This window comes from Channa argus, chromosome 8 (assembly GCF_033026475.1).
Source record: "Channa argus isolate prfri chromosome 8, Channa argus male v1.0, whole genome shotgun sequence".
Lineage (NCBI taxonomy): Eukaryota > Metazoa > Chordata > Actinopteri > Anabantiformes > Channidae > Channa > Channa argus.
The window spans coordinates 17187501-17202660 of NC_090204.1; the positions used below are offsets into that span (position 1 = coordinate 17187501).

Genomic DNA, 15160 nt, shown 5'->3' on the forward strand with positions numbered 1-15160 from the left:
TGATTTCTCTCTCTGTTTTTCAATCTATTTCTAGCAGTTTACATCAGTGTTAATTCCAGGCCTACTTTTTGTGCCTATCGGTAAAACAGTGAACTTTTTATATTGCGTCATATTTTTTCACTCTCACAGAGCACGTCTGAACTGATTTCACATTTAGTGGGAGAGAGAGAGAGAGTTATGTATGTAGATGGCTGTCTAACCAGATGGGTGTCTTTCAACAAGTCCTGTATCTGCTTCACACTTTCCCAAGGTTCAGTCTGCTTGGCAGCATTTGGGGGAAAAAACCCACCAGCCTCTTCCTGAAGAAATCTGAATTGTATATGTGATGAAGAATATTCTGTATCACTTGCAATATCATTTCTCATGTTCCCGAAGGTATGATGCATATGCATTAGGTAAACGAGATGAGCTGGTAAAATGTGCATTTTTAATGGCGCATTTGCTCTTTGAGTAAGTGGGAGGGTTGGTGAGGAGGCCCCTTCAGATCTGATTTTGATCATCACAGCAGAGTTTGACAGACATAGATCTGTCTGTAAACACTGAGATAAGGCAGTGCAGTTGTGGAACAGATTGGGAAGAGAAGAAGGAGATGCACCTTTGGGGTGAATTCTGCCGGTTTGGCTGCTTGGCTTGCTCACTAGCCGACTGGCTGAGGATGAATATTGCATTGCTCATGGGGCTGGTGACTGGTGAGGGTGGGAGTGCGGCCCCCCTTCTTGCCAGTTGCTGTCTCTGTCTCTACTCATACCTCCCTGTCTCCCTTAGAGACAAAATCCAGTCATTCAAGTAATTTTTGTAAACACATTTTACAAATGAAAAAAATCTGTGTCCTAGTATTTAGTGGCATTTGTCTGTCCATACTAAATAGCAAAATAAGAATAAAACAAATCAAAGACACAATCTGTTCTTTATCATCTTGTTTGACTAGTAAAACCTAATGTTGACTCACAGTCAACATCTGGTTGTAAATGGGAAAGACACAACACTGCATGTCAACTGATAAATCTCTGGGTTTTAATAAAGATGAATGTTCACTTTCTTTTTTATCTGTACCATATTTAGTTTTTGTTGTCCCAACAGCCTAGGGAGCAGAAATTTAATGTTTTATCATGGACTATATATGCTGTCTGTTAACAAGGTGTCTAGTACATTTTAGAATACAGCACAGAATCATGCTCTAAATTGATTTACCTTTATAATCTCAAACTTTGAAAACACCTGTGCTGTGTAATCAGCTGTATTTACACCAACATGCCCCAGTAATATAAAAGTCAAAGTATACATTTGAAATGAACAAATGAAACAGTTTATTTTCCAAAATTAATTGTATTGTACCAAAAGATTGCACACACTGATCTGAATCACAACACATCCACCTGAAGGGTCGCGCATGAACAGTTGACCAGCTTGTTTCAGGCGCTGTATAAAGTCATGCCGATTTGGAGCATTTGAGGCACCTTTTGCTAAAAATATATTGCTCACAGTTATCTGAATGAAGAAATGTGTCACCCAGTGGAGGACTGTGTCTGTATGTTAATTGTGGACAATGCAGTTACTGCGGTTAAAATGACTGAAATTATGCTAATTTCTGTCATTTTATAAAGGACACTTCCTTTAAGGATGAACCACAGTTTCCCTGTTGGCATCTGGCCTGGAACCATTGTTACGTGTCATTACCCATCTTTCTTTTACCCCATTTACTCTTGTTGGCTGTCTAATTTTCCCTATTCACACCAAGATATGTGACCAGTGTTCAGATTTATGAAGACAATGTTTTTAAGAGCTCAGTTTTTAAGTGAAGGTTCAGTGTGAACCTTGTGCTAAAATGGAAAGATGTGTTTTCAGATTTAGGCAGCTTAGTGTGGAGATGCCTTGAGTTTTTCCCACTCTCACACTCTCTCTCTGTTTCTGCTTCCCTCTCTGTCTCTTTCCGTGGGAGACAGCACCTATCTGCTGCCGGTGGCCTTTCTGTGGCAGCCGTTGGCACTACTGGGCTGTCACATCACACCCTCTCCCCTCTGCTGCTTGTCTTCCCCCCATCACCCTCTCTCTCTCCCTCTCCCTCTCCCTGTCCTTAGCATTCGCCAATCCACTCTCCATGTGTCTTGTCAGTTGTGTTTGGCAATGGTGTCATTATTGGGCAGCCTGTATCACACTTCCTCCGTTGAGCTGTCTGTCTGCTCTCTCTGTCTCCCCCTCTCTTTCCTCTCTTTTTCAGTCCCCCTGCTAGTGAGTTGCCCATGGCGCTTGTGTGTCACCTTTATATCCAAGAAGTGCTGTCCCTCACAGATGTTACCCATAATGCCTTGCATAGCTGCCACTTAATCTTCAGCCCCTGCAGCTTGTCATCATCACCAAACTGAATGACAAACATAAAAGTCTGTATTACTAAGAGCATAATAATGATAAAAAAACGGTTGGTTGACTTGAAGGTCTTACACTTAATCTTGATCATAATGAGTAAAATGGGTCTAACACTAATTGTTAGTATCAGCCTGTATTTAAACCATAGGCCTAGAATAAATGATCATTTCTGAGACTCTGTATTGATGGACTTATCTGCCAGTATGTTGGTAAATATTGGTATGATATGTTTGTGATGGACAAAGGATTTTTTCCCTCTCTTCATGTTTATGTTAACACAGTTCACAAGATGTGTTTATTTGAAAGCCCATCATGCAACCTCTCATGTTTAAGCTTCACAATCATATCTTACATGCACACTGTCAAGTTTACATCCTTGCAAGAATTAGTCTTTATAACTCCCCCAGTTTTACTCAGACAGTGACCTGCATCTTTCAGGGTCATTCCTCTGTGACTTCTGTGTGTGTGTGTGTGTGTGTGTGTGTGTGTGTACACGTGTGTTTGGCTTGTGTGTCAGCTGGGAGCTCCTGATTGTGTGACACCCGTGTGTGGCAGATGAGACAGCCTGTCAGTCAGCAGTGGCCTGGCTGCCCTTTGAAGGCCAGGCCAGGGGGCGAAGAGGTGCCGCAAATGGCCTGTGAAGTTTACATACACTGCCCACCGCTAAACAGATTAGCTCTAATGAAGTGTCTAATGCCGGGGCCGCTGGCTGACATAATCCTGCCTGGCAGCTCAGCCCCTTGGCTGCCAAAAAAAAATGCCCTCCCTCCAGCCCTCTCTTCCGCCCTCGCACGGCCTCTGCTGCCACCCAGAGCGACTCCACACGGGGAGGTGCCCACTGTTAATCATGCCGGACAGTGTGCGATCTGACATGCAAATGTAGGTCATTGCATATGTAAATGTGTGATTACGGGGCTGGCATGCCAGGACACATTAGCAAGACTGTGCTCTCAGCAGGCGGTTGTCACAGCGCTTTAGAGGCTCATGCTAACATTTGTCAAGCTACCATGCAGCGAATGAAAGCAATGCCCTCTTGTCCTCTCTGGTCTTGCTCCTTCTCTTTTTCTCCCTCTTTTGCTCTCTCTTTCCCCCTCCCCTCTGATCTGTGCAAGTCAAACTGTCCTGTGTGCTTGCCACACACTTCTCTTTTCATTAAGGAAAATATTAGAATTGCACAATATTGTTGCATCTTCAGTGTGATCACATTGTAGATTTTACTTAGCAAAAATAAATGCAAAATGCTTTTTGCTTTATTTTTAAAATGCATTTAATTCATTTTATTGTCTCCAATAGAACATATGTTATTAATGTTAATGTAATGGTCCCTATTGGTATAGCTCCATTTAGTGCTACATTTATGCTGTACAATTGGCTGTGAAGGATGCTTGCTGTCATATTGACTCTCGGACATCTCAAAGTGATGGTGGTGTCATGAAAAAAAATTCACAAATCTTAGCGGTATTAATTGGACAGGGCATTTTATTGGTACATGCCTCTTACTTTGGCTGTCATCTTTTAAAACCATGAAAGGTTTTATTGATGTGCAACTCCCCCATGGTCCCAAGAGTTATTTGATGATGAATAAGTGTTATTAGGCAAAAATTAACATTCTGTTGGCTGACTTAAAGACTAATCATCAGATTAATCTGCAGTAAAAATAATTGCTAGTTGCAACTGTACTAATCATTCAACTAAATTGTGCTTTTTAGTAGTTTGGTTGGGTTTAATTGTTAGTAGACAGCTGAGGGAATCCTGTATAACTTCTGGTCTTTGGTCAGGAAATCTATCAAGCTGTAAAATACAACTAAAGTGAACAAGTGTGATAAAACTCCCTTCTTGTTTATTTTAGTGCTAAGTAGATAATTTTTTGCCCTTCCTTCCTCATGTCCTACGTTACTCGCCCTTGAGCTGCACCCACAGTTACATTGGGAGAAGCGCCAGTGACATGTGGTATTCTGATATCTGTCACCTTCTGTTTGCTCCCACCAACATCTTGTACAAGTTTACCAAAAGGCTTAAAAGGTCATGCGTCCTGATATGTATTTTTGTTTTTTTTTTCTCAATGGGGTAGGTGAGTGCCTCAGCCAGCTCAGCCATTCTTGAAAACTGTGGCCAAGTGCCAGACTGTCAGTGATATATCTTGGCAAACAAAAGAAAGAAAAGGATAATGGATTCCTGTGAAGATCAAGTTCATGGAATGATTCTCTTATGCAATATCATGTTTTATCTGTCCCTCTGGGGAAATGGTTTTCACATTTCTACTCGAGAAATAACATAGAACCTATGATTCATTACCCTGCAAAATATATTATTTTCATAGGAACACTGTCAACCCACGTATCAAATTAGGATTTTGAATAATTTTTGTAACCATAAGTTAATATCTGGTGCCACCATGGCTGCCACTACCACACAATAATCTGCCTTCCTGTGCATGATTATCCTGTTGCCTGTTTTTAAAAATATAAATAAATCAAGTAACGTGTTGACTTTCTTCTTCTGAGATTTCTTTTAAACTGGATAACATTTGTCGTCCACTGCTAAGTTTTTTGGTTAGCTGGGCAAACAAAACAAAACCCAGATTTTCCTCCATCTATAGGCTAAAGCAAGGTGAAGTCATGCTGCAATTAAATTTGTGCATGTTGCTCAAGACCTCTCACAGTGTGACACATTTGCCTAATGCCAGTCAAATCATCAGAACCCTAGGGCAGCCTCTCAGCAAAACATTCAACAGAAACTGGGCCTCACCCACATCCTTCAGCCTTCATCCTTTCACCTTTCAGTAATGTGAAGATAGTTTCATTTCAGTTGCAGATGCAACCCCATTTCCCCTACAGATGACATTTAGATTTAAATTAAAATAGAATGCAGTTCCATGCAAATTATCTCAGAAAAAGTAATTTTTATTTATTTTTTTAAATATATGCTTATTTTTAACTGATTGCCAGCTGCACATTTTAGCAAAGTTGGGAAGGGACATGTTTATCTTTGTGCCACATGCTTTTAACAACACACAATATTTTTAATGGGTGACAGGTCTGGACTGCAAGCTGGCCAGTTTAGGACCTGAACTTTTATTTTAAAATTCAGAGCCATGTTGTTGTGATACGCGTATGTGCTGTTTGGGCAACTCTTGATATTTTGTTTTTCTTTCTTTCAGAAACCACTACAGCCCGATATGGGTCATAATTCACTGGCTAACTTCCAGATTGAAAAGAAGATTGGTCGTGGGCAGTTCAGTGAGGTGTACCGGGCGAGGTACCTGCTAGACAACACATCAGTGGCTCTGAAAAAAGTCCAAGTAAGAGGAATAAATGTATCACTGGATGACAAGTGTAGCAGCCAATGTTTTAAACCAAAGTAAAATATTGAACTGTTCTTGTCTCAGCTTTTTATGAGTCATTTTTCCTCTTTATGCCTACCTGTCCATCTCAGACAGATCTTTACTCTGTCCTACGAAATTTAGCTGAAAGTCTTGATTGAATACACTGACACAGTTTACCTACAGAGCTTGATTAACTTATGAAAGCATATTAAGAAATAAGGTAAAATTTCCCCTTTTAAAATATGCAAGAAAGCTTTTTGTACACGCTTAAACATGTGTGTAAATTATTTGTATTTTACTTTCATAGTATGACTTTGGAGTTGCCACGGTGAATGTGTGCATGCACACACACAAACACTCACACAGATGTACAGTATTTACTGGTTTACACATCTACACATAGTAGCAAAAGGGTATGCTGCTCTGGTTTAGCTTGTATACACATACACAAACCTTACACGCTCTTTACAAAGTGATATGTGTGTGTTACACAGATGTGAAACACCTGTAGTCACTCCAACGCCACCCTCTAGATAACAGTAGCAACCGTGTCTTCTGTTTAGTGTTTTTATTCTTATCTGCTCTCCATCTAACTGTTTCTTGAATATGTCATAACATCCCTCTCTGTCCTCTCTCTCTATCTCTCTCTCCCCTTTTGATCTCTTGATAGATATTCGACTTGATGGATGCCAAAGCTCGGCAAGATTGCATCAAAGAGATAGACCTCCTTAAGGTAAAGAACCAGAGAAGAGGGAGACGGCGTCATGCGCTGCGCTCTGTTCTCTTAAGGTGCCTCAGCTGAGACCTTCCACCACAGGAAAACAATTGATCTGCACCAGACTGCTTGGATTTGTGGTGTGTGTGTGTGTCTGTGTGTGTGTGTGTGTGTGTGTGTGTGTGTGTGCATGCTTCCTTGGTTATGAATGAGGGTGGTTGTGTATTTGTGTGTGCACTCAAATGAGAAAGTGAATGAGTATGTGTGTAACTTTATAGTATGTGTGTATTACTGCCTCCTCATGTCTCCAAGCAGTGTGTGTTTGTGAGAGAGAGAGAGAGAGAGAGAGAGAGAGAGAGAGAGAGAAGGGGGGCAGCAGAATTACATCCCTTCAGGCTCACGTAGACTTTTTTTTTTTGTTTTGTTTAATGGGAAAAAATATATATATATTTTCTGTTTTTCTAATGTTTAGAGCTGGGCAACAGTGCATCAGCATGGCAATTTAGCATCCTCACCCTTTTGGCTCTTGATGTTTTACCATCTCCCTTTTTTCATTCTTGCTTTGCTTTTCTTTTCCCAATGAACAGGTTTCATTTATTAAACCACCTTAAATTTGTCAGCCAGCTTGCTCTAAAACATTAATGAACAAAGTAATGACAGCTTCAGTGTTTCCCACTGTCTGCAAAATTGTAGATTTGTGTCAAAGGTTTGTATGGTTTGATTGTGTGTGCGTGAGTCCTTCCCTGCTAACGTTTCCCTCTATATATGCAACCTTTTAGTGTGCTTGCACACTGGAGGCAGTTTGTGCACATACGCACACTCACTTACAAGCATTAGGGAGAACAAGAAAACAAAACCAATTAGTTTGTGCCACTCAAACACTTGAGTGAAGCTCTCGGGGCTCTCTGGTCCAATCAAAGACAACAATACTCAGATGCAGGCGAGACCATGTAGAGAACTGTAATCTGAGTAGCAGATCATTGACTTGATTGCACACAACAGCAGTGTTCATCTGGATCTGTTTCTCTGACCTCCTAAGAGTGTCAGGGTAGGGTTAAATGTCACACTTTGCCACGTGACTACATTTCCTATTTCCTTTATACATTTTTCACTGTTCCTTAATTTCTCTCTCATTATAGGGATCACCTTTTTTTCTGTCTTGTCACTTTTTCTTGTACCTATCTCTTCTGTCAATTGGTTCCATCCATCCTCTCTCCTTTCCCTTTCCTTGCCTCATCTTCCCCGCTCAGAGCTTTTTGTTCCCTTCTTTTTATCCTGTAAGCTGATTGCTAGTGAACATGGAAGTTATCCCTCACCCCGCACTGCCTAGCCAGCCTGATAATAAAGGGCTGACTATGAGAGAGAGACAGTCCTTCTGCCTTATCCCCCACTAGACAGGCCAACAGGAGACACAGCCAAATCAGAATAATGAGAGGCACACTGGCATGGACCGAATGGAATGACACACATACTCGCTCGTGGTCACACACAGAGGCACGTGCGCACACACATAGACATACTCAGTCATGGCTTTTCAACAGTCTGCCTATTTGTTTGTTTGTCGGTCTGTGTTTGTGTCTGCTCATTCATCTGTATTTTCCTGTTCTGGCATGGTGATTTCAACTTGAGAATCTCACTTCTCACTTGGTTCTTTTGTCTAAAATCCTTGCTGATAGGAGTGTTGGTTGCAGAGAAAGCCTGCTCTCTGCCAGTCTGCTAGTTTCTGCATTGCTGTAATCCCACAGCTGTGTATTCCACTTCTTTGTCATTACTATCAAGCCTGGATTGTATTTTGAAGAATAATCCTTTACCCTAATCAGCTGTGAAAAGCTGTGTAGATGGCTGCATGTTTGCTTCCCAGTGTTTTCTGTGTGTGTGTGTGTGTGTGTGTGTGTGTGTGTGTGTGTGGTTGTGTTTGTAAAAATGTGTTTTGTGTGAGTCTGCATGCGTGTGTGTCTGGGTTCTGCTTCTGATTAGATTAAACAAGTGGTTACAGACAAGACAGAGAACTGGCAGCAACCAGTTTCATTTAACCCTATACTAACACTAGAAATGACTCTCTTTATGAGAAATGTATTTCTTTAGCAGGTTTTTGTTTCTCTTCCAGTGGATAAACAACCCAAATTTGCATGACTATTCATTTTCTTACTCAGTGAATCGAAACATACCAATATGCTATGCAGCTCAAGGTATTATTTTCTGCTTGTGACGGGCATCAGAAGCTGTTTTAACTTTGTCTTTCTCAGCTAAAGTACAGGAGAATGTAACACAATCTCTAAAGCTATTGTTGCTTATATTCCTACCAGCTGCCTTTCTTTTGCATATAATCCCATTTTTAAATACAGTATAACCTAATATATTTTTGTGGTTAATTTTGTGCCCTCAGATTATGTTACTCTGTATCTTGTTTTTCTTTGAAACACCTCACCAGCTTGCCAAATATATCACACAGTCCTGCATGATTAAGTAATTACACACACTGGTGCGTCGCAGCCAGTGTGTGTAATTACATAATCATGCAAAACTCTTTGTCATATTTTCCAATCAATGCTTGTTGTACTGCAATAGGCTTCCGTCCATCATTTACATAAACATCTGCATGTGAACATATTTCCTTATTTCTCTGTAGCATCCACTTGAAGTTTAAGTTGTGGAAGAGGAGTGGGTTGGGGTGTGTGCAGGGGGGATGCCATCACTCCCTGGCTTGTGCTACAGTTTCGAGCAGTGCAAAACTGCCACTCTGAGCCAAAACTACATCTGGGAAGAGAGGACAAGGGAGATAGAAAGAAAGATGGAGACATGAGGAACGGAAGGAGAGGACAAATGAAAAAGAAGATTGTGGAGGGATGTGGGGATGGAGTAGAGTGTGTAGTGTAGCGTGGTATACTGTACTGTGCGCTCCTTTCCCCTTTTCTTGGCATCATTCAGAGCATGAACATTTCTTTAATCACAGCAGAGAAAGCAGAGCAAAGCTGAGTGGAGGACGCATGTCACACCGCTACGTCTGCTCACATCACGACCCCCCCATCACCATACCACACAGCTCCATGTCTTCAGCTCTCCACATACCATTTCTAAGTTGGCTCACCTTGTGTCTTTTCTTGCTTTTTTTTCTCATCTCAACTTTGTTCACTTTCACTTCCTCTTCACCCTGCCCTGTCTCCATCATTCGTTTTGCTTGTCTGTGTCACTGTGTCATTTGTTTGTTTCCCTTCATTGTGCCTCTCTTGGTCTCTATGTCCCTCCCCCTTTTCTTTCTTGCTCTGGATGGATAGACTTTTGTTTACTACAGGGAATGCTGTTCCTACCTTATTGACCAACCAACAGGAAGGAATCTCACCCAGAGATGAGCCTGGGATGCTTGTTTTTCTGACTGCCAGCCATGTCAGCTTGTCAGGCGTGTGTGTGTATGTGTGTGTGTGTGTGTGTGTGTGTGTGTGTGTGTGTCTAACACATGGGTTGCTGTCATCACAGACAGAGGGGTTGTTGTGACATGTCACCCAGCTTTGTCACACTTGAGGACAAAACCGTCTCATTAGGTCCACACTTACAGATTCCAAAAATGGACTCAATGGTTTTGTTTTAATTGGTGATGAAAGTACAGTGTATTGCACAACTTGTGACATGAACCTCTGCTATTCATCAGCTGATAGGATTATTTTGATATATTTTACATTGTGTAACAAGTCTGCATGAAGATGCTGCTGTAGCTTCTACAAAGAAAGATTTTCAGTCTCTGATTAGGTAGTGTGACCAAGAACACACTCAATGTGACAAGTGTCACCAACATGTCTTGTATTTACTTATTCTTTCTTGGTTTGACATGTATTTTTTTTTCTCCCCCATCACAGCATTTGAACCACCCCAATGTGATAAAATACCACGCATCTTTTATTGAGGACAACGAGTTGAACATAGTCCTCGAGTTGGCGGATGCTGGGGATCTTTCACGTATGATCAAGGTAACTGAAAGTGCAGAGTATCTAAAATACCTTAAATGACACCCCAACTTCCCGAGACATAAGGGTTTATCAGATTATATATACTGGGTATTTTGGTTCTTCTGTTTGCACATCACATTATAAAAAATTGCATTCACCATTACTGAAAATGCAACAACTTCCTTAATTTTTTACTTTGAGTTTAAGGTCCTGGATAGACATTGTGCAAATTTGATGTTCAAAGGAGGCTTGATAGGGGAAGCTACAAACTGCTGATGTGGCCTTTTATAATTGTAGGAATCATGGCATGAGGTCTGTGGTTTGTGGTTGTTACGGGAATTTGACAACCTGGACACTGAGTCAATCTGAATCATCCATTCTATATTGAAACCAAAAACCAACTCGTATAAAGCCTCCTGCAGACTCCTTTGAACCCTCATTGAAAGGGAAGTTGTTAAAAATCAAGCTATGAGCAATGGTCAGCTGGGGTTTATGAACAAATACTTGATATATTTGGCTTTATTCATAACTGTTTCTGTGTCTTTTTACATGATAAATGTCAGTTGGAGGTACTTGCAACAAACGCTGCAATTTGTGGTAAAGCTGAATGAAGAATTATGGGAAAGTTAATGATTTATTTTCCTCATCTATGTAATATGTGGCTTTGAGCCACATGACTTACCCTTATACCCCTGTCTATAGGCTTTTTAATGCAGGGGTATTGTTGTTGAAATTAGAGCAAAAGATGCAAAAGTGGTAATGATTGCATCTCAGACTCTGCCTGTTATTTGTCTTTGAGTTGGACCCAACACCCATTTATTATAAATACCTGCCAGTATAGCGGTGTACATGTAAAAAGCCTGGTCTTCTCCCATGCATAAATGATGCATGGGAGAAGAGGCAGCTTGAAGAGGTAAGATAACAAACCACTGAGTGACATTGTTTTCTTGGCTAAGCTACCAACAATGCTGAGAGCCTCCAGACTGTCATCTCCTTATGGCTGCTGACAACACAAACTCAGAAGTACCAGCACACACCTCTCATCTGCACCATTTGTCTCCTGCTTTGTTCTAAGTTAATTGTTTATCTAATAGAGCAGTGGCAGTCCGGAGGTGTGTGCCAGGCCTTAAACCCCGCTCTTTGGGCTGCTGTGTGAAGTATACACATTCGTACAGTGTGCCATATGTAAAATAGTAGACCCCCTATGCATGAATTTAACATTTTTTATTCTTTTTGATTTTGCACCCTCCACTCCTCTCTCTCCTTCTTTTCTCCCCTCCCTCACTCATTTTCTATCACTCTCTCGCTCTTTGACCATTTCAGAATTCAAATGAAATCAAATGGTCCTTGATTTGCATGCACTTACAAAATATTGCATGTGCAGTGTTTGCTGTTAAAGGCATTGAGAAGAGGGTGGTGGTGGTGTTGGTGGGCATCTATGTGCTCCCCCATTGACATCAAACAATCCTCTGATATGGAAATGGGAGGGCTAGGGAAGAATGGCTCCTCACTGAGGCTTTGTTTGGATCTAGGCCAAGGTCTATCCCTCCCTCTCTCCATCTCTGTCCATCTCTCTCTCTCTTTCTTTTCTCTCATATCTCACACCTTCATCCTTTTCTTTACCACTTTTCTCTGTTAGACCCATCCCTCTCCGTCACTTTTATTTCTCTCATTTTGCTGCTCTTGTTCTCTGTTACATTGCTTACTAGACCTATAACCTCCTTGACCCCTGACCTCACGATAGATAAGTGTTACATTGTCATTTTACACTTAATTTGGCCAAATCAAGTTTGAAGTTGAGCTTTGTAGCATTGCTTAGCAAATATCTGATAAAGCGTAAATGAAAGCATGCTTGTGACCAGTGTTCTTCCAGTGTTCCTGCTTTCGACTGGTATGTTATCAGCATGTTTGTCACTGATGAGCCAGCAGTTCATGCAGGCTGTATGCCTGCTTTTTTTTTTTTTTTTTTTTTATATCTTCCTAGTTAGCACATTGCTGTTTAAGGAGGAGGCCCTATCATCAGTTGTTGTATTTTAGTTATTGTGCATCACTAAGCATTATGTCTAAGTTTAAGCTCTGTCATCACTGTGGCTTAAATAAACTGAAAAACAACTGGAACCACTATAAGTTGTGTGCCAGATGGGAGACTTTTGGAATCACAAATTTCTTTTCTCTGTTCCTGAGAATGCATGTGCTTTCCATTGTAGGCGACAGAGAAAATGAGACAGAGCTTGGTTATGAATGGGACAAAATGAGGGAGAGTGATCTGGATTGCATTAAATATGGAGTCACGTAGTTGGGGACTGAGGCTGGGGACGTATGGTGTATAAATACAAACAGACATAAAAAGTTTGCTACCATTTTGAGTTGTATTTGTGCCAAACAAGACCTTTTCGTATTAAAATATTGTATTTGTTCCTTCTTTCAGGTATGCCAAGCTTACTTTTATTCTGCTTGTGTTTATTTTATAGCACTTTAAGAAGCAGAGGAGGCTAATCCCAGAGAGAACAGTATGGAAATACTTTGTACAGCTTTGCAGTGCGCTCGAACATATGCACTCCCGGAGAGTCATGCACAGAGGTAGCATTAATACACACACACTGTACATAATTGCACACCTAAAATGTTAGTAAGTATAAAAGGCTATGCAGTCCTTTGATATTGACCAGTTTGTGCATACACCAATTTGGCCATTTTTACAGATAAATGTTTCTAGTGCTCACATGTCTTTTCACCTACTGTGAAACATTTGGACTAAGAAACAATAAATAGAAACAAAAAACAGTGCTTACTTTTCTTTAAGAAATTGAGTTTGTATAAAGCATATGGAGATATTTAGGTCTCAAAGCACATGACCAGAGTCCTGTTGGAATCATTATCTGTGGATGAAGTTTTTCCAGAACTATTTTTCACAGGCAGTAATCTCTCTGTGGATGTCAGCAGGGCCAACATTGAAAAAGACATAACTGATAAGGTAGCATACTATCTTGTGCCAGCAGGAAAAATATCATGCATGGGTGATATTGACTGGGTGCACTTAGATAAGGTACGCATTAAACCTCAATCAGCAGACAGTGATCCATGGAACTGGTCCTACTGTCTGATAAGTGCTTTGCTTTATATGTAGGACAAACAACTGGAAAACCAAAGAGAAAAGTCTCTGCTTGCAATCGAGTTCCTACCAAACAGTAGTTGAACAGTTAGAAAACAGAACATGTGAGACATTAACAATGGAATTTTTGCAGCACACTTACAAAAGAAAATGTAACAAGATTTACAAGCATCCAAGGTGTGTTTTCTATAATGTGAGCAACTTTGTTACATAACACAGAAGGCTTGATTGATAGACCATAGAACCATGTTTATGGGTTCGCATGCCTTCGATAGCGTCTAGTCAAATCAAGTCTTCCATGTGCATATGCAGCCACAGGTAATGTACTTCCATTGGACAGATTTTGAATAGAACACAGGGTACTAATGAACCCTGAGCACTGGACTTAGAGACTGCTTATTCTAAAGGTACTTCAAATTACACAGGATTGTTACATTAGAGAATTTAAAATACATGGATTTTTATAAGAGAATTTATGCCAGTAGTTCAGACAAACTTCTATCATGGAGACTTGTTTATCATCATGCTGTGTATGTGTACCACATGTATTGTAATATCTGAAATTAGCAGGTATTTAAACAGTGAGTCTAACTTAAATGCAACTAAATTGGTGTCCTTCCCCCCCCCCCCATCCAGATATCAAACCAGCCAATGTATTCATCACAGCTACAGGAGTAGTAAAACTAGGAGATTTGGGACTGGGACGATTCTTCAGCTCCAAAACGACTGCAGCTCACTCGCTAGGTAATTTACAACAGTCTACATACGTGAATATAAACATAAAAATGCACATATACAAATAGCAGCCCCCTGGTATTCATCCAGTGTTGGATGTGTTTCATTAGGCACAGTGAGCCCAGAGCCATGTGTCATGTAGTCATATAGCCCAGCCCCTTCATACACGACTTAGCCACTTCCTGTTGCCTTGAACCTTAACCCTAACACAGATGAAGACTGGGCACAGGCGGCCAGCACACAGGTCTGATTGTGACTGTGTGCAATAAAACAAGCCAGGCAACTTTACAATCGTGGTTATTGTTTGCATTGATGGATGTGTTTGTCACTTGTTGGGAATGAAATCAATTAACACTGCTTGTTCCAGTCAAAAAACGTGAGAATTATAACCTGAAATTGACAGAATAGTTGTCCATTTAGCCTGGTATAGGACTAAAGACAACAAAAAGGAGTGCTAGCATTAACTGAGACCAGTACTACAGTACATATTTAAATCTAGTCATTGTTTAAGGACTGTGAGCCTTGTACTGTAAATCTTCAGTAGCCAAAGTTGTAACATCAAGATAAGCGCAAATAACAGCTCAATAATTTCAAAAGCATAGTAGCCATTTGTAGCACTTCCTGTTTTGTCATGTCAGTGAGGACCTGTACCTAACAGCAACTTACTTTTCAGGAAACATTGGATTTAAACACTCCTAAAGAGACTTATACCTTTAACCATTAAATGGAACAAAAAGGTACCTAATTAACTGTTTTTTAACCGCCTGGTTTTATCAGCCTTTATCAGTCTCTCTGCTCCTGCCCCTTTTTGCTTACTATAACAGTGCTGCGGCTTTAAATGATAATAATGAATATTCAAATTTATAGTATCAGAAAATAATGCATTCTGCCTGTGCGAAGTAGAATTGTTAAAAGGTTGTATCCAAGGTAAACAAAGTGAGCACAAATAATCCAGCGTAGTGCAAGAA

General features: G+C 40.6%; 1 protein-coding gene across 4 annotated transcripts in view; it reads left to right on the forward strand.

Annotated features, from left to right (window-relative positions):
• Window positions 1-15160, forward strand: part of nek7 (NIMA-related kinase 7) — a 58002-nt gene that overhangs the window by 20714 nt on the left and 22128 nt on the right. For all 4 annotated transcript variants that reach the window (XM_067511989.1, XM_067511991.1, XM_067511990.1 and 1 more), the window contains 5 exons: window positions 5525-5665; window positions 6360-6422; window positions 10256-10366; window positions 12817-12925; window positions 14094-14201. In XM_067511989.1, the coding sequence (XP_067368090.1) occupies window positions 5525-5665; window positions 6360-6422; window positions 10256-10366; window positions 12817-12925; window positions 14094-14201 (532 nt within the window). The remainder of the gene's footprint in view (window positions 1-5524; window positions 5666-6359; window positions 6423-10255; window positions 10367-12816; window positions 12926-14093; window positions 14202-15160) is intronic.